Here is a 27,571-nt window from a genome sequence, read left to right as displayed (position 1 = left end):
CCCAATATAACAATCATTTGGCTTTCTTTCAGCTAGGGGCAACCTCACACCACCTTTCAATAAAATGCCCTACGTTGAGGCTTCAGTAGTATATATACTTTTTAAAAAATCACTTAAAAGGCAGGTGATGACTCAACAAAGAGCTCTTTTGATCCCTGGACAGCCCTGCATACATTTTTTTTTTTGGTGTGTGTGTGTTATCTATTTTAAGTAAATACAATTTAAGTAATTACTCAGCCAGCTATTCTCTGAAATGCAGGCTAAATTTAGGAAAGAACTTAAACTGAGTGGATTATTTTCCCAGAACCTTTGATGTGTCATACTTGGGCTTCTGGCAGTTAAGAGGCAAGGTGCAGTTAATTTCAACTTTCTGAACCTTTGATGCATTGTTAGTGAAGTTGCAACAACAAACAGCAGGTGTCTCCACTTGGCTGAGCTAAAGCTTCAAGGAAGGTCCCTTGCAGGGAGACGTTCAGTAAGTAGCCTCAAACTTTTGTTTCTTGCTCTCATTCTGTTTGGTTGCTGGACTGTTGCATAAACAAAGACAACTATAAGTTTTTGATACCTTTATACCAAAATCCTTCTTTATCATTTCCCTGGAAATATATAGGTCAGATTAATCTGGAGTGGGTGGCTCTATTTGCAATAAATTTTTTTGTTAATGTTTATAATCATTACAGAAGAAATTAACAGAGTGTAACACAGCAAACAAGAGTCGCTCTGCAGAATAATCATGTGTTGCAGCCACACTGAGAATCTGCCACAAAATTTCCAGTGGGAAGTTTGTATTTTGCATGTTCCTCTCTGTAATCCCATTCTGTTGCAGAAAAGGAGCACATGGGGGGGGGAAGCACTAGGCTAGGCCATTCCTCCTCAATGGGTTGATTAGTGCAGGAGGTTTTTTAAATCTGCAGTCACCCACTTGCAGTCTGATAACATACAGTCCAAACAGGGGTCTACAACATGGTTAATCTGGGTGGGGTGGCTGCAGGAAATTCTCTCGATCTAGCAAAAACCATCTGCACAAGAATGGTCACCCTCTGGATTGGCTTCTGTCTACGTGAAAATGGTGCATGGTAGAATATTATTATTATTATTATTATTATTATTATTATTATTATTATGCACCTAAGGATGTACAGTGCTGATCATCCATTTTGGGAGAAGGGAGAGTGTTTTCCCCTTCCCCTTCCCCCTCTGCATCTCCACCTCTTCCACCCAATGGGTATTAAAAATGTCCAAACTAACAGCACCCTCATCTGTTTAAAAAGGAGCATACAGTCCTTGAGACACATCACCAAAAGGGGTGAATTTTCACTATGGCCTACTTTGCAATGTAACCCTATGCCAAACCATGGCTTAGCTCAGGCATAGGCAAACTCCGGGCCTCCAGATGTTTGGGACTACAATTCCCACCATCCCTGACCACTGGTCCTGTTAGCTAGGGATGATGGGAATTGTAGTCCCAAACATCTGGAGGCCCGGAGTTTGCCTATGCCTGGCTTAGCTCAAATGTGCAAGTAATAATACAATAATAATTTGTTATTTATATGCCGCCCCTCTGACTGGGCTGTCCCAGCCACTCTGAGCAGCTTCTAGCAAATTTTAAAACTACAGTAAAAGCACCCCACATTTAAAACTTTCTTGTATAGGGCTGCCTTCAGATGTCTCCTAAAATTCTGATACAGTCATACCTTGGTTCTGGGATGCTTTGTGACTTGAATGTTTTAGCTCATAAACACTGGTGGAGGAAGAAGGGGCGGCCTGCCCCGGGTGCCATTTCTGAGGAAGGTGACAAAAAGACACCTGCGAGCAGAGGATCGTGGTGCCGCCGCCGCCACAAGCGAACAATTGTGCCGCCCCCGCTGCAGCCGCGAGTGGAGGATCGCACCTCTGACACAGCTTCTGTGGCTTCCAGCTGAGTGCAGGAAGCTCCTATAGCCAATCCGAAGCTGCACCTTGGTTTTTGAATGTTTTCGGAAGTCGAACGGACTTCCGGAACTGATTCTATTCAAGAACTAAGGTACGACTGTAGTTTATTTCTTTGACATTCCCAGAGAGGAGAGTGTGGTTGCTTAGCTCATCCTCTGCTATTACTGTTACAGCACAGCTGTGAGCTAAGCCATGTCATCTGCACCCTGGCTCATGGTTTGTCTCCATGAGCAGTAAGAAATACAACAAACCTTGGCTACAGCTTGTGGTTTGTCTGGAGTGAGGACATATTGATTGTCTGCAATGTGGAACGATGTGGCCTTCAGCTGCTCTCCAGAAACCCACATGCTCAAACAGTGGTTTGGTTTCTTGTTTTGAGCAAACCAGGCATATATATGATGAATAATACTGAATATGATTTCTGCTAAGGTCTATTCCTTAGGAGTTGGGGGCGGCAGCGAGTGACAGACCCTCAGCAATCATGATTTATCTATTTCATTTCATTTATGAATTGCTTCCTACAAAGCATTTGCAATACAAATCATGGGGTGTTTTTGTGTGTGTGCATAATTACAAGTTAACCAGTCTCCCCCTTGTTTTGCCTTGCCAAGTTTTCTGTATGTCAAATGCTTGTTAATAAATACTTCACAGAACTTTGCAGGTGAACTTTTGTCAAAAGTTAGCCTTGGTTTTGTCAAAAAGCAAACTTGCCTGTGAAATGGAAAGAGTGAGAACTTGCTAAACTTAGTAAAGGTTAAGGGCACATTTTAACCTTTCTTTAAATGAGAATTATATAAGAAGTTCCTGCTACTTTTTCTTACTTACTTTTCCTTTTGATCTCTTCAAACAGTGGATATGTATTGTTCTTGGACCAGAGTCTGGTTCACACATCACACTAAGCAGAACTGTGGCTTAGTAGAACTGCAGGCACCTAGAAAGGAAATTGCAGCTACGAACTTTTTGCTGCTGTGCTAAGCCAACATTTGGCTTTGCGGGGTGCCTGAACCTGGGTTCGTGGTCAAGCTCCCTCTCCATAAGCTTTAACCAGCAACAAGCATTGCTTGTGGTGAGTCTGGAGAGAACTTAGCCATAAATCCGGGTTCAGGCGACCCATTAACCAAACTGTGGCTTCGCCCACACAGCTATGGTAAACCATGGCTTGGCTTAGCGTGACATGCAAACCAGGCCATTGTCCTACAAGACAAACATAAAATAAGGCATCAAGGGAATGTTCTGTGTACGCTTCGATGGATACTGGTTCTAAATATCACTAATCAACATACCATGCTAGCACATATTAACAGCATTCATAGCAATCTCACAAGAAAGCTCCACGTTTCAACAGTAAAAAGATATGCTTAGTTACTTTCTCCCAGGCACATCTGGTTTTACATTTTCTCAAATTATCACAACCCCACCCGGCGTTCACCGATCTCTGAGCTTAACGCCTGGTTTGCACAGTTTTGGCGTTTTCACATATTGGCGCACGTGAGCCTATTTTGCAAGAAGACACATTTGGGCAGCTTGCTGTCCTTGGAGAAGCTGTAGCCCAGTCAGTCAAGCACAACCTCGGGTGCTGGCACACCCTCCATCCAAAGCTTGCATTTAGTGTTTGAGGTGGTTCAAACTCTATTGTGAACACCCCTAGCTCCTTATTTATTTCTGCATACATTGGATATTATTGGCAATGCAGCAGTAGATGCAAGCAGTGTCTGGTGCTCAAACAAATGGCTGGGCTGGATTCACCTCTACGATAAACAATATACCTTCAGCAGAACCTAGAAAGCATCCCTGGACACTGCTTTCTAGATGCTACCTAGTGGACAAGACACCCAGACCATTGCCACCTACATGCCAAATAAATGGGTTCTACACTAGTTTCAAAAACTCCAGGAATGAGGTGCATAGATAGCTGAAGCCACATGTTTTAGTCACAGCTAGGAGTCAGGAAAAGAGGTGCAACATCTCTTCTGCATTGGCCAGATGGTATGCACATAGTTTACCTGGCATAAAACATGCCTGCTAACCAAAACGTGCTAAAGTACTTGCAAGAAAATATGAGCATCACTCCAAAATGGAACAGATTGTGGCAGTGACATCTTGTATACATATGTTTCTTGAAATACCAATTGGCATCCAGATTAGCTTTCTAAATTGTCTTGGGGAGAGAAAGAAATAGAGACAGAATGGAGCGGGTGGTGGGGGTGGGGAGTCAGCCAGCATCAGATTTTTGCTGTTTCAGCATCTGTTGCTAATTTTATTAATTTCTGTTTATACAGGGTTGATTTTTGTTGTTTTTCTTTCTTTCTATTTTGAAAAGCAAAAGTGGATTGGCTTTTGCCCAGCCAGCTTCAGTTAAAAAGAGGTTGAATGGATGGTCAGAATCCCAGAATGCCCTGAACACAAAGGCATAGCACAACGATTAAATTGCAATAAGCACTGCGGCTAGATGGGTCAACACTGCAGCAAAATGACCTCTGATCTAAACTGACTCCATCTCATCTCCAGTCCCCACCCCCTTGAGCTATTCCCAGTTTTGCAAATATAACGACTTGCCTTTGCTCTACCTTACAAGGCCCTTTCTTTTCCCAAATGATACTGGAGATCGAGAAATGTCCTATGCCACTTACTTTGTACTAGCAAAATGGCCATCAATAATGTGCAGAATGAGGGAAGCCCCACACAAAGAGCTTTGCCAGTGAAGGCTGGGAGCTGGGCAGGTTTTAGCAGGGTCCCCAAGCACAGCATTTTTGCCTTTTCCTCTCTAGGAATGAATGCAGGGGAAAATAAGTAAATAAATGGGAACGCTTGCGTTTGACACTCCTGAATCAATTATTTGCCCTGCATGACGCTCAGCCATTGAGAAGACGACCGTCGCTATCTGCATAGCTTCATTCTGAATTCTGTTTCTCATTAATGCTCAATCTGTGACAGTGCATTGGGAGAGCGGGGTATAATTGTTGGGAACTGGCATCTATAGCTGCAAGTGGGATTTGCAACAGAATCTTGCAGTGCTGAGTGTTCCTTTGTGACTTGTTCTAGTCAGTGAGCCATGCTGCTTTCCAGGATAGTCCCCCCGTCCCCCCCATACAGTCAGTATTTCATGGCCACAGAGAAGATTCCATCCTCACTGAGCTGTTTCTGGGATCTTCCTTTGGGGGGGGGGGTTTCTATCAAATTTTTGTATTTCTGCAAACCTTAGGGTTCTTCCAAGCCTGCTATGCAGAGACCGAGTGCTGTTTTGGCATGAGATGGAGAAATCTGTCACTTTCTGTGTTTCTTAGTTTTCCATGCTTAACCCCAGTTTGCAATATTTCTGCATCAGTTTGAATATTATATATATATATGCATACTGGTGCACATTTCTCTTAATGCACACCTTTTCATATACAATTCCCCCCTAAGGTACACATTTTCTCCTAAAGTAATGAGTTGTTTTTTTTACTAGTATATGGATTTTTCTAATGCACACTTTCCCCTATTACATCTATAAGCAATTTTTTTACACACTGGTTGGTTGGAGAACTGCAAAATTCAGAGGTGGTGCCCCTAACTGGTACTTACCTCTGGGCATCAGAAATGTAGGGAATTATATCTATGCTTATGTTTTGAGGAGTGTTTTCAGACATGAATCTTGAATGGTCTTTGAGCTGCCCCACCCTTGCACCACTGGTGTGACCACCTGCTTGTTGTCATTATGGATGAGAATGTGAATGAGCCATCTGCCCAATAACTTCTTAACATTCATATTAAGAAGTGAAGCAAGAAAGCTCTTTCAAATCTCATTTGCAAAAGTGCAGTCAGATTCAGCGCCTTTCAAACTTAGTTTAGTGATCAGAGTTTCTTGGATGTTGCATGTAAAATTTCAGTTTCTCTCTGTGACCCCTTATGATTTCGATACCTCCATTAGTGAGTCTACGAGCCCCAAGCAGTGTTTTTCTATAACACAAGCGTTGAGTTTGAATTAGAACATCTATGTTCATCTACGGTTCACATTCCTGCTCAGGCATGAATTTAGATCATGATCTCAGACCTTTTCTTCCCCAAGAGTAAAACAAGATTCACAGCGACCTGGATCACAGGGTTGTTCATCATGAACAGTGGTTCTCCTGGGCTTCCTTTTTTGTACTGCGTTTGCTGTACACTTAGGAGAAGATTGTGGTTAAGCGGCACATAAATAATTAAATAAGAGTGATGGTATAAACCAGGCAGAGGGCCTTCCTGGTAGTAGCACCCGCCCTGTGGAATGCCCTCCCATCAGATGTCAAGGAAATAAACAACCACCTGACTTTTAGAAGACATCTGAAGGCAGCCCTGTTTAGGGAAGTTTTTAATGTTTGATTCTGTTTTAAATCTGTTGGGAGCCACCAAGAGTGGCTAGGGAAACCCAGCCAGATGGGTGGGGTATAAATTATTATTATTATTATTATTATTATTTATTATCATCATCTCTGATTTCATAGACTGCAGTCTGAGACAATTTTTTTCTTCTTCACAATTCCTGGCTACAAGATTGCAAGTGCCTAAAAACATTTATTTGTGCATCGAATATACCTTATCTGTCTATAGCCACAAATGGATGATGGCAAGGCAAACCCTAAAAGGATGCAAAGCACCTGGTGTTTATCAATTTCCTCTTTACTAGCTGGAACAAATCTCAAGTAGAGTAGGAGGGGGGTTGGTAGTATCAGCCAGGACCATACAGTGGGATAATATGGAAGTGATGGAGCAGTTAGAATGCCAGAGAGTGGGGAGACCTAGACTCAAAACCCCACTCAGCCATCAAGCTCAATGACCATCTCTCAGTCTAGTCTAACCCATGGGGGTAGTTGTTGTGAGGATAAAATTGGGGAGAAGAACCAGAAAAGCTGCCTTGAGCTGCTGGAAAGGGAAAGCAGGATATAATAATTACATGTATGAATTTCCTTCAACTGAGGAAATTTGGAGTGGCCATCAAATTATGCTTGCAAAATGCAAGCAGTGTCTGCTGGGTAGTGTGTGTGTGTGTGTGTGTGTGTGTGTGTGTGTGTGTGTGTGTACATGCATGCTCTCCCAGTATACTTTAATTGGCTGTTGTGCCTGTTCATGGACTCAGCTGGTGGCATCTGCTCCCCAAACTTCAGCTGGATGAGGACCCATGTGTGCAAAAATGGGTGTGCCATTCCGAGGCTGATCCAGGAGCCAGGGTTGAATGTGCATAGTCTCATCAACTGGCAATTTAATCACTTTGGAAGAGGAAGTGAGGATGGGGATAGACCAAATCAAGACCCCGTGACTCCTTTCTGATTGGCAATGGTCTGAGATTGCTGCACTTTTATGTGGCTGGATCGGGGCCTGCACCTCTTGCTGCAACAGGGTTCAGTATAAGCGATAACTGTGTTTCTTTATTGCATTACTGGTGGCGATGGGGGGGGATGCAAATTTCTGGGTAGTCAGGCATGTGATGCCATATAAATAGCAATGATGACAAAGCAATTTTATCATCTCCATTTGTACTGCCTGGCCAAAAATAGAACACTCCTGATTCATGTGTGATATTGGGGTGGCATTACAAGACGGCTATTTTAGCAATTAGCCTTTAAAAAGAAAAGGCCATTATTTTCTCTATGAATCTACTGTTTAAATATCTCCTCTTCTCGGCAAAGCCCTTATCAGTTAGAAATGTGTAGAAATATATATTTTTAATAGCTCGATCACCTCCTGCCAGTTCTCCCTGTGCCATAAATCAGGAGTTAAGAGACCTGATGAAAGCATTGAAAGACATTGGCTTTCTAAAGCATTCTTGTCTTGATCCAACTGAGCGTGCACGGAAAAAAGGAGGGTTGTTCTGGAGAAGCTGCGAAATTTCACCAAGGAGAAACTCCATCACTTTGTCCTGATAACTACATTGCCATTTCCTCTCCACTCACCCCCACTGGCTGTTGTGAAAGCACCTGTCAGAAGGCAAGAGAGATCTCCACACTTTCTGCTTTTGGGTGAGGGCAAAGAGGGAGGGTTTTGGAGGATAATGGGTGGGCGGGAGAAGCTTTGAGATCTAGCTGGGATGGGTGGGCTTGGAACCAATTCAAATTGGTTTGGAAATAAGCCGAGGTATTTTCCACCTGCTTGGGAAACAGCCAAGTTCATTCCACATTAATCCAGTTTGCGGTCGGGGAGAAAGGGGAGCTCAGTCATCATTAATACCTGAAGGGCACCATATCCATTTTATTCCAGCTGATTGGCCTTTTGCCCCGACGAAATTGACACAGAGAGGGAAGAGATCCCATCCCTGCGTAGATCTACCCTGCTAGGTGATGAAAGGGAGTGTTTCAATAATGCATTAAGTCCTTTCATGCAAATTGGCACTTACAGAGAGCTAATAAATGATTCTCTGTCAAGTTGTTATTATTACTGTTGCTGTTTTTGTTTCGCATCCATACTTAGGTGCCTTTTTGCCCTTAGAGGATGATGTCCTTAGAGGATGATGTCCAGGGGCTCAATATTTACCTTTCTAACTAGCACTGTGTAGAAATATTTTCATAAAGTGTTGCCCCCCTTCTCCTTGTTTTCTTGCGTTAATGCGTCATTGAAAGGAAATATTTGGGGTAAAATTATATCATTTTAGTTGGATGTAAAAGTAATAAGGTAATTGTACTTAGGTAATTGTAATATGTCTTTTAAAAAAAAATCAAAGCACAGGTTGTATCAGAAAGCAATATTTAATAAAGACTAATGTGCTTACTCTTGCTCTGACATTTCCATCACATTTTTTGAACTCATTTGTATGCCTTGGGTGTGCTGGGTTTCCCCAGAGGTTGTTGTACACAGTTTATACAGGCAGCACCATGGAAAGAATTCTCTTTCCCTCAGCCTGCTGACTCACCCCACAGGGGCAAGTTTCCTTGAGTGTCATGGGCACAAGTCCAGGGTCTAAGTTTATCTTGCCACAGCACTGCATACCTTTAGAATTACTGTATTTTTCGTTCCATAAGACACACCTTTTCCTCCTAAAAAGTAAGAGGAGGTGTCTGTGCGTGGTCCCTGGGGCCAAATGCCCAGGGGCTAAAGGCAGATCGTGCTTTTTTTTTAAAAAAAGAGAGCTAAAGGCTAACAAGAGGGAATGAGTGCGTTGAAAGGAACCAACTCAGCAGCTGACTGCAAGAGATCAGGGAAGGAGATAAGAGAGCTAGCTCCCTTCCCGGCCCCTCCAGGCCCCTTGCCTAGGCCTCAATTGCCTAGGCCTCCCTCCCTGCAGAGGGAGACATGTGAATGGCTGATTAGATTATCTGTCTGGAAACTGTAGAAATGGGTCCCTTTCCTTTCCTAGAGAAGCTGCAGAACTATGAGTTGAACCCCATAAAACAGGATTTTTTTCCCTTTGCAAGGAAACTCAGCAACTTTGAGCTGATCCTAAAAATGGAGCTTTCCCCCCTTTGCAAAAAAGATGCACAACTCTGAGCTGAGCCCCCACCCCAAAAACGGGGCTTTTCCCATTTGCAAAAAAACCTGCACAACTTTGAGCTGATCCTAAAAAAATGGAGCTTTTCCCCTTTGCAAAAGAAGCTTCCTCAAATATTTAATGATTGGGGGGGGCGGGCAAAGGCGCCTAGGCCTCTAGAAGTTGGCTGCTATGCCCAGGACAATTCAAGAAAGCAAAATATTTTTTTCTTGTTTTCCTCCTCTAAAAACTAGGTGTGTCCTATGGTCAAGTGCATCATATGGAGCGAAAAATACGGTACATTAGTCTCAGGCAGGCCCCTCCTCCAAAAGAGGTCCCGAAACTTGTCAACCTTTTTTTAGTTGGGAGCACCCAAAGTTGTTGAGTGCTGGTTTCGGAGCCTTGCAACACTGCCCCCTCCACTGTACCGATAGCTGTGCTGCCCGCAACTTCCATGCCCCGTGCCAACATGACACAATGCTAGAGCTGCAGGAACATACCAGATAGGTGCCAGAACTCACCAAAGCCTGAGTTCCGGCTGGAAAAAAAAACCACCCCCTGGTCGCAGGTAGACATTGGTACCTGCTAGTGAATGACTACAATTCATCTGTTGTAGAAGCGAAATTCGGTTCCGCTTCTTGACCAACTCCATACAAACGTTGAGTGTCAGCATTGGGATTCTGCTAGTAGCTAAGACACTGTCCGCTTCCAGGATAGCTCAGTTGGCATGAGACTCTAAATCTCAGGGTCATGGATTTGAGCTCCACATTGGGTGAAAGATTCCTGCATTGCAGAGGGTTGGACTAGATGATCCTTGTGATCCCCTCCAAGTCTACAATTCTATAATTCTATGCTGCCTCTGCATGAACTGACTCCTCTTACAAGTTGCCTTGTTTCCCCAAAGGCTTAAAAATAATTCTCTCAATTAAGAAATGAGGGGGAGAGTGGGGAGGAATGCAATGTAAAACTTGGCTACTTCATTTTGAGGACAACTCAGTGGGAATAAAATAAAAAAATTCATTCCAGTAACACCTTAGACACCAACTAAGTTTGTCATTGGTATGAACTTTCGTGTGCATGCACGCTTCTGAAGAAGTGTGCATGCACACGAAGGCTCATACCAATGACTAACTTAGTTGGTGTCTAAGGTGCTACTGGAAGGAATTTTTTTATTTTGTTTCAACTACGGCAGACCAACATGGCTACCTATCTGTAACTAGATCAGTGGGAATAGAGATAAAATGCTGGAGAACCTGAGCATTCCTCTGTTGTCTATACTGCCTATACTGTGTATTTATGCCCATTTCAAATGTATTTTCTCGGGGACTATAAATCTTTGAAAGGTAAGCAATCGCTAACCCACAGCAACCCTTCAAAATCACAGTTCACAGATTTCTTTGGGGCAATCCATCATATTTAAAACTAGTTTCAAGGTAGTTTAAGATCTGCAATGTAGATGTAACTCTAGGAAATATCTTTGTAATGAAGAGCAGTTCTTGATGCTGTAGCCCAGGCATGTCCAACAGGTTGATCGTGATCTACTGGTAAATCACTGGATGTCTGCAGTAGATCACTGGTAGATCATTGGCTCCCTCCAAATAAGCTGAACAACTGTGGCTCCCCTAAAAAAAGCTCAACATTTTACCTCCTCCCTGAAAAAACTCAACAACTTTCACCTGAACCCCCCCCCCAAAATGGGCCTTCCTCCTTCCTAAAAAAAAAAAGCTCAACAACTTTGACCCGAACCAGCCCCCAAAAAGGGGTAGATCACTGCCAGTTTTTAACTCTGTGAGTAGATCGCAGTCTCTTGGGAGTTGGCCACCCCTGCTGTAGCCTTATGATACTATTCTGGAGGGAGTTTTTGGGGTTTTTTAGTACCCCTGATTTCCATCCACCTTAAATCATTAAATTATAATAAAAGCGGGGGAAACCCTTCTCTGAATGGTGTGTATTTTCAATAAAACCTAATATTTGGAAGATTACTGAATGTTGGGTGTAAATGGAGAATGCAGTAAATGATAAATGAAGACATGTCAAACGTTAAAGCTCTCTAATACTTTCTAAAGTGGGTTGATTCTCATAAATCTCTGATAAATGACTTGTAAAATCAATTAAGGAGAAATAATATTCATTTAATCAGGCAGCAAGAGAAAGACAGAGAAAGAACTTCATAAAGAATTACTATTAATTCATTTCAGATTCAATGTGTGGCTCTGATCATAGACAGCAACCATCCCTCCAAGCAGGGATCTGCTTAACTAGCAAACTTATTACTCCAAAAATCGTGTTTTGGGAAAAAAAGGTAAGCATCTCACATTGCATTGGAAACCACAACAGTTCACAGAAGGTGTACCTTCTCTTTCCTTGGTACTAGACAGCATTCATCTAGTGCAGTGGAAATGCAAGTTTTTGCAAACAGGTGATGTGCACGATCTGGCTTTAGATCGTTTTCCATGGTATTTTGTGGCAAATCTATCTGCACGGATTTGTGTGCTTTTGTGACACTGGTGGGTTCATTTTGCTTAATGTGTGGCTATTGACAAGCTGGTGGTTTTGCCCTAATGTGCAAGCACAGTTTCTTGAGACCATAGAAAGCAGACTAGTTGTCTTTAGACATACAGCCCTATAACAGGAAGTTTTTAATGTTTAACGTCTCACTGTGTTTTTATTTTATGTTGGAAGTCGCCTGGAGAAGCTGCGGCAACCCAGTCGGATAGGCAGGGTAATCTGTTGTTGTTGTTGTTGTTGTTAAGCCAAAACCCTTTTGCCAGCACGATCATGGGAATTAAAGTGCACATATTTAGCTGGCTCATTTAATCATGCACATATGTATGAGGGCAGGGGAGTTCAATCTGCAGCTGGATTTGGGAGGACAAAGGCAGCAGATTCTGAAAAGCCCCCCAAATTTAAAACAACGATGGCATGTTTATCTGCTGGCATACTTACATAAAACTACCTTAGATAAAGCGTTTTTTTCTCATCCACATGCACTGTGGAACATATACTGTAGCTCTCTTCTTCTTGTGCCCTACAGATCTATGCCATTCAAAGCATCAATGCTCTACTGTGAAACTAGGAAGAGAAGCTGATAGATGTGTTTGCATTCATCTTTTTCAATCTGCAGCAATATTCTTCAACCTGGTGCCAAGGGCGTACCCACCACGGGGCAAGTTAGGGCAGCTGCCCTACTCTAGAAGCAGGGCTGGTGGGCAGAGGCGGAGCACAGCCCGGCGGAGCGCGAGTTCGCCATTCCCGCCGCGCCGCGCTGCACCCTCCCTCCAGCTCCCCGCCGCGCCCTCAGGCAAGGCCAAGCGCGGCGGGGAACCAGGGAGCGCGGCGCGGTGGGCAGGAACGCCGAACTCGCGCTCCGCTGGGCTGGGCTCCGCCTCCGCCCACCAGCCCTGCTTCTAGGGAGGGGCACAGCCCGGCGGAGCGCGAGTTCGCCGTTCCCGCCCGCCGCGCTGCGCCCTCCCTCCAGCTCCCCGTCGCGCCCTCTGGCAAGGCCAAGCGCGGCGGGGATCCAGAGAGCGCGGCGCGGCGGGCGGGCGGGAACGCTGAACTCGCGCTCCGCTGGGCTGGGCTCCGCCTCCGGCCACCAGCCCTGCTTCTAGGGAGGGGCACAGCCCGGCGGAGCGCGAGTTCGCCGTTCCCGCCCACTTTGTGGCCCCTCCCCTTCCGTGCCTTGGCCCCTCCCCTTGCCCCCCCCTAGTTTTGATCCTGGGTACGCCCATGCCTGGTGCCCTTCAAATGTTTTGGACTGCAGCTTCCATCAGCCCCAGGCATGTTCGCTGGGGGTTATGGGAGTTGTAGTTAGTTGAAAACATCTGGAGATGCCAGTTTGGAGAAGGCTGGCTAGGCTCAAAACATGAAATCAGCATCCCTTGTAAAAACTGGGAACTGAGTGCCAGCGTGAGCGCACGCACACACACACACACAATCTCACATATGAAGGTGCAGCTGGTCCTGGAAGCCTTTTGTCTTTGTCCTTTCAACTTGCTTGGAATAGCGCTCCAAACACTTTGAAGATGGAATAATAATCATTTGGAAAGTGGGTCATCTTCTCACTTCTCTCTCCTCTCAGGAAAAGTAGAATTCCTTCTCCTTCTCTTGCAGCAGTTACTACTGTGTGGCTGTAGAAAGAGCCACCATGTGGTTTAGCCTCCCTGGGGGAGCTAGTAGAAGCATTTCCTTCCCCAGCCCAGTGGTAGACGCAATGTCGTCACAGTCTGAATCTCCCTCCAAGCAGCTACACGTGCCACACAATCCGAAACATGCTGACACATGTTGAGAAGTAAGCCCTGCCATGCTTGGTGACGGCAACAGTGCAGTCCTCTGCATGGCTGCTCAGAAGAGAAGCCGACTGTGTTCAGTTGGGACTTGCTCACAGATGTCAGTGGAGGGCAAACAAGGCCCACAGCAGTCCACCTGCTTGCTCTCTTACATCTAGTCCAGAAGGTAGCCCTGGATGTCTACTTCTTCCTCTTTAGCCTCAGGTGTGCCTTTCTAGAATGTAGCAGTGAGGAGGATAGAAGCAGTTGGCTCTGCTGCCACCTACTGTTGACCTCCCTGCCTTTCACGCTACTAGTCCAAATGGACAACAGCCACCACTGGTAAGTCGATGTGCTTAGGATTTTATTTATTTGTGTTTATTTATTACATCTATAGACCACCTTTATCTTCCAAGGAACTTGAGGTGGTGTAATTATTTTTCCTCCTCCCCATTTCACAACAACCCTGCGAGGTAAGTTAGGCTAACAGATGGGGACTTAGGTGTGCACAGGTGACGTTATCATCTACATCTTTTACCATTTTGACTGGTGTAATATACCATCTATACAGCATTTTCATGTAATTTTCCTTCAACAGAGAACACTGTAAATTTCAAATTTACCTTCCACATTTTCCCCCAGTCCTCAAATTGTATATGATGTCCTGTATCTTGCACGCATTTAATCATAACTGATTTAACCTCCTCTTTTGTTTCCCATTCTAGCAATATGCTATATGGTTTCTTCAGCAGCTTCACATCTTCTTCTATAACCTCTTTTTGGAATCTAGAAATTATATAACTAAATCCTTTTTTATTATCCTCTTTGCATGTAAATTTCTAGTGTGTCTGTTCCTTAATATACACGGGCAGTGCTTCCCCCCCCCCAAAAAATGTTTAGGGGTACTCTCATTTTCCTACTCATATTGAAATACTGCCCCTCAATGAGGCCAAACTTAGATTCACAAAATGTTTAGGGATATGTGAACCCCCACACAACCCCCCTCCCCGAAAAAAGCACTGTGCACGGGAAAAGAGCAATCATACATATGAAAAGTGACAATCCACACATCTTCTTTCTCTGCTTGTTTTGACCTACATACCCATATTTCTCAATTGGCCCAGGGAAAAGTCTCAATTAAAAGCATTGCCACACAGTTCTATTCCTGAATCAGGCCTGATCCTGTACTCTGCTTGAAAGGGTGGGGGCACCTGGAAAGCATCTTTATGTCCCACCGAGCACCTTGCAGGAATATTGTAGTACGTGTGATAATAATAATAAAAAAACATGTCATGAAATCCTTCAGGTTGGAAACTCACACCCTATATAATCATCTTCAAAATTAAACTGCCTTTTCTCACCTCAGTCTCTTTTTCTAAAATCCTCAGCTTTCAATGCCTCGAGAAGGGTAGGGGAGGGAGAGAGAGCTTTCAGCGAGAAAGAGAGAGAGAGAGAGAGAGAGAGAGAGAGAGAGAGAGAGAGAAGAGAGAAGTCTTTTCAAATTATTCATGACTTATATCTAGGCCATTCCATCTTTCAATTCAACTGGCAATGTTAAAAAAAGGGAGTTTGATCTTTGTTAAAACCGTTTGTCTGAGGATCTTGTAAACTTCTTTCCAGCGGAATGACTTCCTTACAAAACTTCAGCATTCAAATGGAAGAAAGGCTTTTGTGTGAATGAGATCTGTAACAATAGCAAGGGGTTAACAAATGAGCGGCAGGTTCTACAGAAAAATTTAAGAAATCATAATAGGGGCTCAATGGAACTTAGCCATGCTTAAACGACCAAATAGATTCAGTGATGCTTTGGAAAACGAGTCACAGGCAAAAGAACCCATATGGACAAAAAAGGAAAATATTAATGTCCCCATGAGCCAATATATGAGTTAGAACAAGATCAGTCCATTTATTTTGCTGGGCTTGAGAAGTGCTTGGCTTCATGTTGGGTTCCATCCAGAAAGGACAATGCCATGGAAGACAGAGGCATTAAAATCCCAATTCATCCAAATGCAATAAATTTAAACCCATGATTAATGGCACGATCGTATATGTTTCTGGTCGAGTGTAAATCCCATTGTTCTCAATCACAGTCCAATAATAGCCTCATAAAAATTATTATCAAAAGTAAATCCCATTGTGTTCTATGGGGCTTACTCCCAGGAAACTGGGTGTAGGATTGCAGCCTAAATTTCCGATAGACTTACCCTTAGTTCCGCGGTAGCCATCTTTGAATATCTAAGAGTGGCTTGCCTGGCACCATCATTACATGTCTATTGTGCTGGCCAAAAACGTTCCTCTTAACCTAGGCCTTTGGCTGTTAAACAATCAGCTGGTGGGTGTTGGTGGGAGACTGTCATTATGATTATTTTATAATTATGCTGTCTATTTTTATGCCTTTTATTATGTTTTTGTGCTCCGTAAAAAGTGTCATTAATGTTGTCCACTGCCCTGGAATCTTGATAAAGGATGGCTAATAATAATAATAATAATAATAATAATAATAATAATAATAGACTGTCACATAGAAGATGGAGAAAACTTGTTTCTCCTGCTGTGGAGGCTAATGACTTGAAGTTACAAGAAAGGAGATTCATTCAAACTAAACATCAGGAAGAACCTCCTGGTAGCAATAGCTGTTGTGGAACTGGCTCCCTCGGAAAGTGGTGGTCTCTCCTCCCCTTGGAGGATTTTGGGCAGAGATTGGATGGCCACCTGTCAGAGATGCTTCAGTTGGGATTGCTGCATTAACATTGGAGGAGGTGCATTCTGGTTCTGTCACAGCAGAATACCATAGCTAAACAACAGCAAGCGCCCGTCCCCTATATGTACTTGTCAATACTAGGCCAAACCTTTAGTTGATTAATCTACCAACAAAATTGATTAAAGCCCCGAAGCCCTGTTATTACCACTTCTAATCGCATCTCTTTCCCTTGGAAGAAAATTTGCTCCGCTTTGTTGCAAGAAGGTGCTGCTAGTCGGCAGGTGGCAAAGGGCATACTTTTTCCAGTGTGTTTACTGTTGGGGAGGAGAGGGGGAACATCAAGTTTAATTGATTAATCAAAAGAGACATTTTCTCATAGAAGAAAACCTCTTCAGACTTTATTAAAGGCACTGAATAAACCATGAGCAATCAACGCTCGGTATCTGAATGTCATCTTGTGCGCCCAGAAAGCAGGCATAATATTTTTTCAAATAACACAAACATCTTGCTGCTCAAGTTATTAGACGAAAGTGTGGTGTGTCGGTGTTATTTTGCACACCCGGACATTGCAGGGATGCTTGGTGAGGGGAGGAGATGCAGGACATATACTGCAAGGTTTAGGCCCAGCTTTAGCTCTGTCCGGCACTGTGGTCTAAACCACTGAGCCTCTTGGGCTTGCTGATCAGAAGGTTGGCGGTTCGAATCCCCGCCACGGGGTGAGCTCCCGTTGCTCTGTCCCAGGTCCTGCCAACCTAGCAGTTCGAAAGCACACCAGTGCAAGTAGATAAATAGATAACACTGTGGCAGGAAGGTAAACAGCATTTCCATGTGCTCTGGCTTCCATTGCACCAGAAGCGTTTTAGTCATGCTGGCCACATCACCTGGAAAACTGTCTGTGGACAAACGCTGGCTCCCTTGGCCTGAAAGCAAGATGAGCGTCACAATCCCAGTCGCCTTTGACTGGACTTAACTGTCCAGGGGTCCTTTACCTTTTTTACTGTCTATAATGCAGTGGGATGCAATTAGAACACAGGAAGCCTATTTATAACGAGTCAGATATTGGTCCATCTAGTTCAGCATTGCCTACACAGCCTTCCAGGTTTCAGGAAGGGCTCTTTCCCAGACCTGCCTGGAGAAGCCAGGGACTTAAATGAGGACATGCCCCGCTACTGAGATATGTCCTTCCTCAATTATGTCACAAAGTGCATCATACCCCCCCAAATTGTCTTATGTAGCACCTCCTCCTCCTTCTTCTTTGGCGATCACTCGTAGCTGTGTAAGATTGTCTTCCATAAACACGATTTTTACAATGGGTCCGTGACTGGGGAGGCCAATTCTGGATCTACACGTCCTTCCACAGTGGGGACATTGGTTTCCAGGCGGGGGTTGATCACGGTGTGGATTTGCCAAGCGTGCCTTCCTCTTAGCACATTTCTCCCTTGCGTCCTGAGATCGAGTTTCTTCAAAGCCCATGACACCTCTGGTAAAGGCTGTTCTCCAACTGGAGCGCTCGCAGGCCAGGGTTTCCCAGTTGTCAGTGTTTATACTACATTTTTAAAGATTTGCCTTCAGACAGTCTTTAAGCCTCTTTTGTTGACCACCAGCATTACGCTCAATATGTAGCGCCTTATGCAGAGTATGTCAATACATTTAACATGTTAAAAGTGGTGATTAAAAACACCCCTGATACTCTGAGAAGTTTACTGAGTGAACAGATACACGTGTGTCCTTCTGGTGAATTCATGAGGTGGGGATGCTTTGGGGCGTGTTTTAGCTTGGATGGAGGAACGAATGGCTGTGGAAGGCACCGACTGGCTAGTGCCTGTAACATTACCACCAACAGCAGAGATTTGCAATTTTAAAAAATGTTTGCAAATCCTACTCCTTGTTATGATGAAGGAGCATAAATGTGCAGAAACATTTATCTAGTCCCAAAATATTTTTTTCTTCTGCCTGTTTCTTGAGCCTCGAGGTTGTGTACAACCATTTAGACATCACTTGTAGTTGATAGCCCAGGAGGTGTTAAAATAAGGTGAAATTAAATAACCCGCTGAAATTAAATGCCAGCAAAAAGCCTGAAAACAGAAAGGCACTTTTAAGAGGTGTCAGAATGGGGAGATGGTTCCACAGCAAGGATCACATTGGAAGCTGCCATCAGGTGAATAGTCCACCTGATAGTTGGGGTGGGTGGGGGGAACTGGTGGCTTATCCAGCACTTCTTTTGCTGCTGTTTCACTAGGTCTCTTTGATGGATTTTGGTGTGTTTTCTACTGTCATTTGTTTCCCCCCCAAAAAAAAGATTTACATTTTGTTTTTAAATTTTTGCAAGTTGCTTAGAGACTTCTAATGTGGCAAGCAACTAAAGCTGAAAATAATGCTAAGAATGCAGGTTGGGAAGTCAGGTTTGTATTACAGATGAGAATCCCCTTATGACAGCTTTTACAATCTTGCGTCTACATTTGCCGTTGCATGATGTGATTCTATCACTACCCACAGAGCTAATTTCCAACACAAATGAATAGCACTCTCCTACCAAAACACTGGGCAGATTTGTTCCAGCTCTGCAATATGATTCCAAAGCCAAGGCCCGGTTTCCAAACGTGGTGCCATATGTTTAAGCTGATCTGTCAAAACTACAGTGGTTACAAGGAGATATTGCAAACAATGCTGCTCGGTATTATATTAAGGAATGCTATGCATGGTATTTTGACTGTATTCCCTGAATTATAAAAATAAGCAACCACTTCCTAGAAACAGGAATGTTTTGCAATGCAGAAACATAGTTTGCGGTAGACCTTCATTTGCAAACATCTGCCAAATCCCTCCCCCCCCAGCAGAAATGCGTTTATTATGGCGAGGATTGGGGTGGGGGGTCAATAAGGCTTGGGAAAAAATGGTTTGTATGATCCACACCATGCATTTGGCAAGGGGGAGAACTGAGAACTTTTTGCTGGAACTCAATCAAGGGACAAAATCATTCCCTGTGAGTAGTCTTGATAATTCTTGAATATTATGCTCTGGGGAAGATTATGAATCTGAGCATGAGGCAGAATGGAACATTTGGAGTTGATATCTACCAGATAGTACAAAGGAGAGGATTAGAAGGCGGAATTCTCATGTTTGCATACATAGATCTTTTCTGGCGAGTTGCACAATATAAAAGCCTTGCTCCGCAGAGATTTCATTCCAATTTTGACGGTATTGATTTTACAGCCTCTCCCATCTCAAGGAGCTCTTCCAATGGCTATCAATCATGACTTCTAAATAGAATTACCACGTATAAAGGGTGGCTTTCCCTTAAATACAACATGCTGGAGAGGCTATGCTTGCAAGCGCCCAGAGGCAACATGTTGGCAGCTACGGTAGTAGTGGAAACGGCACAGTAGATTAGACAGCGCTTTGGTCTGATTCAGCAAAACAATCCTTATGTACGGAGGGCAGCATTGTGGACCCAAAAAGTGCTGTAAAATATCCAGATGAAAATTCAAGGTAGCTGAATTGCAGCAGACGCAGCAACTCTTCAAGCTCACAACCGTCTTATTATCTTAACCTTGCTGCCTCTCTCACAAACAACAAAATGAGGTATTATAATACAGTAGTTTTATATGGTAAAGTGTTGGTGCATCAGAGTACAGATGGTGGAAATGACACATATTTGCTGTCTGTGGTTTAATGTATGATTTCCAGCGTTCTTCTTTCTGCAACCCTACCCCAAAACCCCTAGAAATAATGGGACTCATTATTGATATCTGGCGAAAAGATGTTATTGGGATGGGGTGGGGGGTGGGGGAGCATCACAAATGCACACATTTCATACTGCTTTTAGGTCTCTGGAATGGGGGGGGGGATCTAGTGTCAGTTCCCAGTCTTGAGCTGTCCTGTCCTGCCTTGGTATGCAAATAGTAACAACAAGAGGGCACTATTGGGCAGCCATGATGGAACACTGAAAGTTGCCAGCTGTTAAAAGACAATTTGGTTTCTGGGAAAGCCAGCAGCGGCTCCTGCCTTCTCTCCCCCCACCCCAACTTAATTTAAACCCTCATTTAAAGTAAGTCTTTTTGAGAAGCCCATTCACACATTATGCTGGGCAAATGTAGGCTTGCAACTCAAAATGCTCTTGATAGGGAACTGCAGTCAAACTTGGCTCTCTGATGAATGTACCATAATTTATTTATTTTTGCTAGGGGGGCGGGTAGTTTACAAAACCTTATGTGCACACCAAAGAAACAACATGTGTGAACTGACCATGCGCAGGCAGCAATGTGCCACAAACTATTAAAAAATATTCTAGCAACCTGAAAGCAGACTTTACTGTATGGGACATTCTTGGCAATCACTGAATTTTGGTGTTATGTGAATGCAAACTTTGCCCTGCTTTTAATATTGAAAAAAGGTATTAAAATATAATATTAACAAAGTATCTGTGTACTAGTGAGAATAAGGGGGAAATCAGGTTAGTTTGGTATACAGACATATTTTACGCTGAATGATTGGTTTACAAACAAAAAGAGCAAGTGAGGTATCTGATTCCCAATGTCACACAGGTTATTTTATGCAGTAGAAAGAAGCTGCTTTGGCAACTGTTTGTAAATGTTGGCTGGATGTAAAAAATTGTTATACTGTACACTTATATCCCTTGGAGTCTGCAATATTGTGCATGCCAGAAAGGTCACAGAGAGCTCAAAGCAACCTTTGCTTATAAACTCACTGCATTCAGTTAATAAATGATCAAAATAAAAATTATCTAAATAAGCTGATAGAACTCAAATTGGGCAAAACTGGAACAATTAGTATAATTGGGCAAATATTACCTAGATAAAAGCTCAGGCCATTGAAAAATCCATCAACTTTCACTTTTCTAGTTTCTCAGTTTTCTAGTTGTAAGTTCTGTTCTCCACATTAGCTGGTTACTTTCCCCCAAAATAATGAAAATTTGCCAATAGTAGTAGTAGTAGTAGTAGTAGTAGTAGTAGTAAGGTAAAGGTAAAGCGACCCCTGACCATTAGGTCCAGTCGTGACCGACTCTGGGGTTGCGCGCTCATCTCGCATTATTGGCCGAGGGAGCCAGCGTATAGCTTCCAGGTCATGTGGCCAGCATGACAAAGCCGCTTCTGGCAAACCAGAGCAGCACACGGAAACGTCGTTTACCTTCCCGCTGTAGCGGTTCCTATTTATCTACTTGCATTTTGACGTGCTTTCGAACTGCTAGGTTGGCAGGAGCTGGGACCAAGCAACGGGAGCTCACCCCGTCACAGGGATTCAAACCGCTGACCTTCTGATCAGCAAGCCCTAGGCTCAGTGGTTTAACCACAGCGCCACCTGGGTCCCTGCGCCACCTGGGTCCCTAGTAGTAGTAGTAGTAGTAGTAATAATAATAGTCGTCAGCCTCTCAGAAGTGTGGGCAGGAGTTTTTAAGCTTGGTCAAGACAACTTCTCCAATTCTTGGTGTGGATGCAGAAAACCTGATTAAATCCCCCCCAGATGAGTCAACTGAGCATGTTCATTCTTGGGATGGGGAAGTCATATGGGACACAAAGCAAGGCATTCAAGGAAGCATCATAAGGCTATGGAAATGGCAGGCTTCCTCCAGAGTCTCAGCCCCATCCATCTTCACACTGACCAGATTAAGGCTGCATGGGCTTGGGGTCAAACTAATGGACCAGATTGAAACACTCACAAACCATGAACTGGGAGACTATGGTTGCAAGCCTTAAAAACAAAACCAACCTTGTTCCTTTTTAGAGTAGTATGGCCTTCAAGGGAATGACAGTGGCACAAGAAGCATGGAATTTCTGTTAGCTGTATACAGGACAGTCTTTTGCATCATTAAGAAATACATATGGAATAGAGTGGAACCTTGGTTTACGCCTACCTCCGTTTACGAACGACGCAGACCCAGAAGTGTTTACATCCGGGTTCCGCGGCGTCGGATGTGCAGATGTGATCTGTGCAGTGCATGTGCGCGCAGAAGCGCTCTATCGGCGCTTCGCGCATGCGCGGAAGCGTGCCTTACCCCAGCCTCCTTAACATGGAAGAGGTAGGACATGCAGATGGGTAATTCTCTCATGTTGCCTCAGACTTTCTTGGGTGCTCCATATGAAGTCCAAATGATGGCTCTTTCAGGGTGGTGGTCCCTCACAAGCCTTGGGAACCTGGCAAATGCCTAATCTTGCTTACCAAATGAAGCTGCAGCACCAAGCGGTGACTGGCAAGTCTGAATGAGTCATCAGGCACCAACCACCCTTGACACATCACTTTCCAAAAGGGTCTCATTCGTGACGAGCTGTTAAAAGAGCAGCCAAATGGAGTCTACCTACATATCAACAAACCATTCTCTTCTGCATGTTACGTGTGCATTTATAATGCTTTCTCATTTTTTCTTTCCAGCAGGTTTTCGTCCCTTGTTTCCATTTCCCAATAAGACCCTAATCAAGTCCCAACTGTGCTTAATATAATCAACACAATTAAATTTTATTCACTTTAGTGGGCCTCTTATCATACAGGACTTGGGCTTCACTTAGCCGTTTTTTAAGTGCACAGATGTCCAGCATATGTGTGAAGTCGAACAAATCAGCATCGTTGCACACTTATATAGCACTTTTTTAATCTTCAAAGTGTTTTATAGAGCTCCGAGGGCCTCCATAAAACCTGGGAGGTGGCAGGGGGTATCAGTTGATCTTCAGAGTTCACTAAAGCAGATGAAAGTCAGGCCTAGTCCATAAAAAGACAAACATGGGCTTTGCATTATGATCTCAAGCATAGTGCATAATGGTCTGAATAGCTGGTAATATTAATTCAGGAGAGTCTGGCAATAGAAATGCTAAGAAATTTTAAGAAAAGGATCGAAAATTAAACTTGCCAACAACATAATACTATTATACAGATCTAGGATATGGCTACATTCGCAATATTGCTTCATTGCCCTAACTGGCCTTGTTTGTACCTCCCAGACTAGTACAAACATTGGACCTTAAACTATCCTTCAGAGTGCTTTGAATTTTATGATAGGGCGCTTGTCTCAAAAAGCAATGCTAAAAAAGCCTATTTTATAATAAAAATGTTTAGAAATGCACCCAATGACATAAAGTATGGCTTTAAATAACATGTTCTCATTCTTTTTAAAACAGATAAATGAGAAATGGGACAGAATGGATTTATGACTGGCTACATGCAAAACTTACACGGGCCTGAAACAGACCGCTCAATCAATCCCTAAGGGATGACGTAACTATTCTAGGTAAGAGATTGCTTGTTTATGATCCCCCGGAAGGTTACAATACTTTTAAGACCTTGGATGTTCTGAATGTCTCCCACCAACACACATATAGGGGGAAATTTCACAACGCTGATGACTCTCAGATTTAAACCAACCAACCAACAATTAAAGTTTAATTTTATTTCTTGTTTCATAGAACACTCAAATAATATAAAAATAGATGTGCTATGCTAAAGAACAGTGCTTTCTGGATGATGAAACAGCGTCCCAATTATGCTGACTGTAGGTAATAGAAACACATCACAGGGCTTGCTGTCCTGTGTTTTATATAGCAAGTGTAAGACACCACCATCCCTCTGCTGGCTCAGTTCTTTCAGGCCTTCTTCAGCTTGTCTATTCTTGCAGAATAGGCCTCTTGCTGCGTTTGTAGCCTTTCATTAATCTCAGTCTGTAAAGACAATTTTAAAGAAGAAGTAGATGTAACTGAGCTATCAGCTACTGCACATTGTCTTCATGGTTTCACTACAGCAAAGGCAGACATTATTCTTTGGACATCTTCCTGTTTTGCAGATGTTACGATGCCCCAGCCTGTACTTGCACAACAATGCAGTACTTTATCTCATTACTGTGTGCATAGTTCAATACACTATATAAGCTTGTCATGAAGAGGAAGTGACAGCCATCTCTCACTCCACCCCACCAGTAACCTTGCCTTCTCAGATGAAACAAAATTTAAAAAATTCCTTCCATTAGCACCTTAGAGACCAACTAAGTTTGTCATTGGTATGAGCTTTCATGTGCATGCACACTTCTTTTTACCAATAAATCTAAATTGGTGAGAGGAGGCAGAATCCTCTGGCATTTGAATTATTTTCCATTCTCCCCTCCCTTCACAGCAGATGTTTAATCTTTAGAGCAGATCTATTGCACTTAAGAGTGCATTACTGGAAATGTAATGAAGCAATGTGCACAACAACAAGCCAGAACTACCGGTACTTTACTAGATGTTGCTTCTCTCTCTCTCAACTAAAGCTTCATTGTAAATGAACATCATAAAGCTTCATTGTAAATGAACATCATACAAACAAGCATCAGAATGCTTGGATTTCGTTGCAGTATTCAGAACAATGTCACAAGGATGGCAACAAATATTCCTTGACAGTGATAGTATGTTTCTGCAACTTTCATTTTGTTTTGTTTCTGCAACTTTGTACAAATGCTGGCTGAATGTATCAGTGGCCTTGGAATTTATGTAACCTTTTAAATATGTGGATGTGTGTATCTCTTTTGTAGGACATGTATGCTTTTCTGCATTCTGTAATTTCCTGTTTTTGTGGAGGGAAGATGGTTGACAAAAGCAGCCCGCAAAGCGACAGAACACAACAGAAATGAAGGTTTCAGTTTTCTCTCTCTGCTACTTTAGACATAGTTTAAATGCATCTAAGAGTTGATATCAAATTCTCTGCTGAATTCAAAATGTTGTTGTTGAAGTTTTGGTGAACTGGAATGGAATTTAGCTCAAAAAACACTTTGTGAAAGATAACTAGTAGGCAATGTTTTAAATATGGCACAGGCAGAAAGATTGTGGCCCATTTTAGCCAATTTCTGGTGGAAGGCCTCATGTCTAATGGTTGCTGAGATTCTGACAAAAATGATGGAGGAAAATGGACCTTGTACTCACCCAGTTAAATACTTCTCATGTCTCTGAACATGAGTGCAAAAGAACAAAATAATTCAACACAGATTAGTTATGCCTTCACTGTTAAGAGATCCTCAGGGTGCCCTTCTGATATTTAAGTTTGAAGCCCCATTGGTGGCCCATAGGGATCCTAGTGAAAACCACACAGTATTTTTATAAACCCAATTTGAAACAATTTGTTTCAGAGACAGTGTTAATAGCGAACCTCAACAAAAGATGTAAACTGGATTGTAAAATTGTGGTTTTTGTAATGTTTGCACCCTGCTCTGGGTCCCTTTTTGGTGTCAGTAGATGAATCTTAAATAAAATGAATGCAGATTAGAATCGTATCACATTCACCATACGTGGCCCAGATAATAAAATCCTCCAGAATAAAAAAAGGAAGGACGGGAGTGGGGGAGTTAGACAGTGGAACATAAAGACAGGTGGCACAAAAGGGTACCTTGGATTTGCCCCTAAGAAGACATCCAAAATCCCAGAGGCTTGATGAGTATCCTCCTTGATTTTGACAGGAGGGTTATCTGTTCAATCGGACAAAGGCCCACTACAATGAAATGGTTTACGGCTATAGACAACAATACAGATGGTTTTCCAGAGATTTGCTTTTATAGCGATCACAGGATGAACTTCTCCTTCTCCTTATCATATGTGGGGATGCTGAGCAAGACAGCAGCTCCAGAAACAGGGCAGAAAGCAAATGGCTCATACAGAATGAAGAGAGCAGGGAGTCTTACACTTAACATTTTTAAAATACTGCAATCCTATGCATGACTAAGCCCCACTGAGTTCAATGCGACCACTCCCCTGTGAGTGGCAAACAGGATTGCAGCTTAATTATTCTAAGCCTAAAACTGGTTCCAAAAAGATATGAAGCCTTGTAAGAAACAAGGTGGGGGCGGGGGCAAGGGGGGAGAGAGAGAGTCAGTCCTTGTATTGGGATTAAACAACAAAATATTCAAGTAATGGCAGGCACTAGATAGATACACATCAAAATAACCAAATCTTATTTTGCCCACTGACACATTTTTGCAAATTGCCAACATGCAAATGCAAATACCTACATTGCTTTATTTTAAATGTAACTTTTTTGGGGCTGTCTGACTTTTCACAATAGTGCCGGGGGCAGAAGATGGGGAGGAAGGGAGAAAGAAGAGGCCCATCCTAAAAACAGGCATGTGTTTATTGTTATTTTATTAAGTACCCCTGATTTGTGTTAGAGGGAACTGTTGGTTGCAAATCCACTGAAGAGAACTGTTTCCTCTATACAATTATTGAAAAAGAAGTCAAACGTGTGAGGTTAGCTTGACTGTCCTTCAACTGCTTCCTAATGCTGCATGAGAGGGCAAGAATGCAAATGTCTTTATATGACTTACAAACAAAGGAAGTCATATGATGGTTATTCCTGAAGCTGAATATGCAGACTATTGCAGAATGGTACTATCTAGCCTAGACCTACACACCTTACAATGTATCATACTACCTGCTAGCTATGGAGGGCACTTCTCCATATATAGGCTTTTCTGCTTTTCCTGCCCAGCTAGGACAAAAGAATAGCGGTGGGTGAGCTGTTGTGTACGTGATACCGTAGGCCACAGCACATGGCTGGTGGGGTTTGTTAAAGCTTTGTAGGTCCTACTCTGCACAGTCCTGATTTGCCTTGTTCTTCTGTCCTTGCATCTGCCAAACAATAAACTAATGACTGAAACAAACCACACACCGACCTTTAGTCCTGTTTATTTTCTATATTGGAAAATTGTATGCTGCTGCATGAAACACACTTTTCACCCTATGCATTATTATCTAGCATTCCACTCCAGCCCTTTCTTCTGGAATTGCTATTCTTTGTTCACTTACGTTTTGCAGAGAATCCAGGGGACACCACTGCCAAATCCTCGCTGTTATGTATTGTCCTCTGGCATATTTTATGATTTGTAACTTTTGAAAACGTTTTTAGCAATAAAATGCAACTGCAGCACCAGCCTGCCCACTGGGGACAGACAAAGCACTATTCCAGCTTTCCTGAGTTCCTGTGCCTTTAATTAAAGGTTTCAAGTTTGTAAGACCTGCCTGTTGTGTCACTTCCTGTTGATCCAGCTAGGGATTAGTGATTAACAGGCTCTTAATGGCCCTGGGAAATGCCTATCTTTAATTGCTCCATTTTCAGTTTCTGTTTCCATGCAGAGTATATCTGAAGGCTTTAATTACTGAGTTTCTCATGTTAATTTTTTCTTTTCATGTTTAATAGTAAAATGGCATTATTGTTTTTTTTTTCAAAAATGCAGGTCAACAAATCGCTAAAACTCTGCCTATGGCATGAACAGGAACTGATATTAGAGCA

The 27,571-nt window shown here is 43.0% G+C and overlaps 1 protein-coding gene and 1 long non-coding RNA gene across 3 annotated transcripts in view; one reads left to right on the top strand and one right to left on the bottom strand.

Moving 5' to 3' along the window:
* Nucleotides 1-323: 323 nt before the first annotated feature.
* On the top strand, nt 324-26,947 carry LOC148685608 (uncharacterized). Its single transcript, XR_015950169.1, has 3 exons — nt 324-475; nt 23,446-23,555; nt 24,828-26,947. It is a non-coding gene; the product is annotated as an uncharacterized LOC148685608 (long non-coding RNA).
* CABCOCO1 (ciliary associated calcium binding coiled-coil 1) overlaps nt 13,699-27,571 on the bottom strand; it is a 72,931-nt gene continuing 59,058 nt past the window's right edge. Inside the window, exon 8 of one of the 2 annotated variants that reach the window (XM_060274951.2) lies at nt 13,699-15,301. In XM_060274951.2, coding sequence (XP_060130934.1) covers nt 15,251-15,301 — 51 coding nt within the window. In that variant the 3' untranslated portion in view covers nt 13,699-15,250. Of the gene's footprint in view, nt 15,302-23,694; nt 23,983-27,571 lie in introns of those variants that run through there. The other variant, XM_035138101.3, reaches the window with a different exon arrangement.

This window comes from Zootoca vivipara, chromosome 5 (assembly GCF_965207765.1).
Source record: "Zootoca vivipara chromosome 5, rZooViv2.hap1.1, whole genome shotgun sequence".
NCBI classification, from domain to species: domain Eukaryota; kingdom Metazoa; phylum Chordata; class Lepidosauria; order Squamata; family Lacertidae; genus Zootoca; species Zootoca vivipara.
The sequence above is the reverse complement of the archived record's forward strand: the minus strand, read 5'-3'. Positions and strand labels throughout refer to the sequence as shown.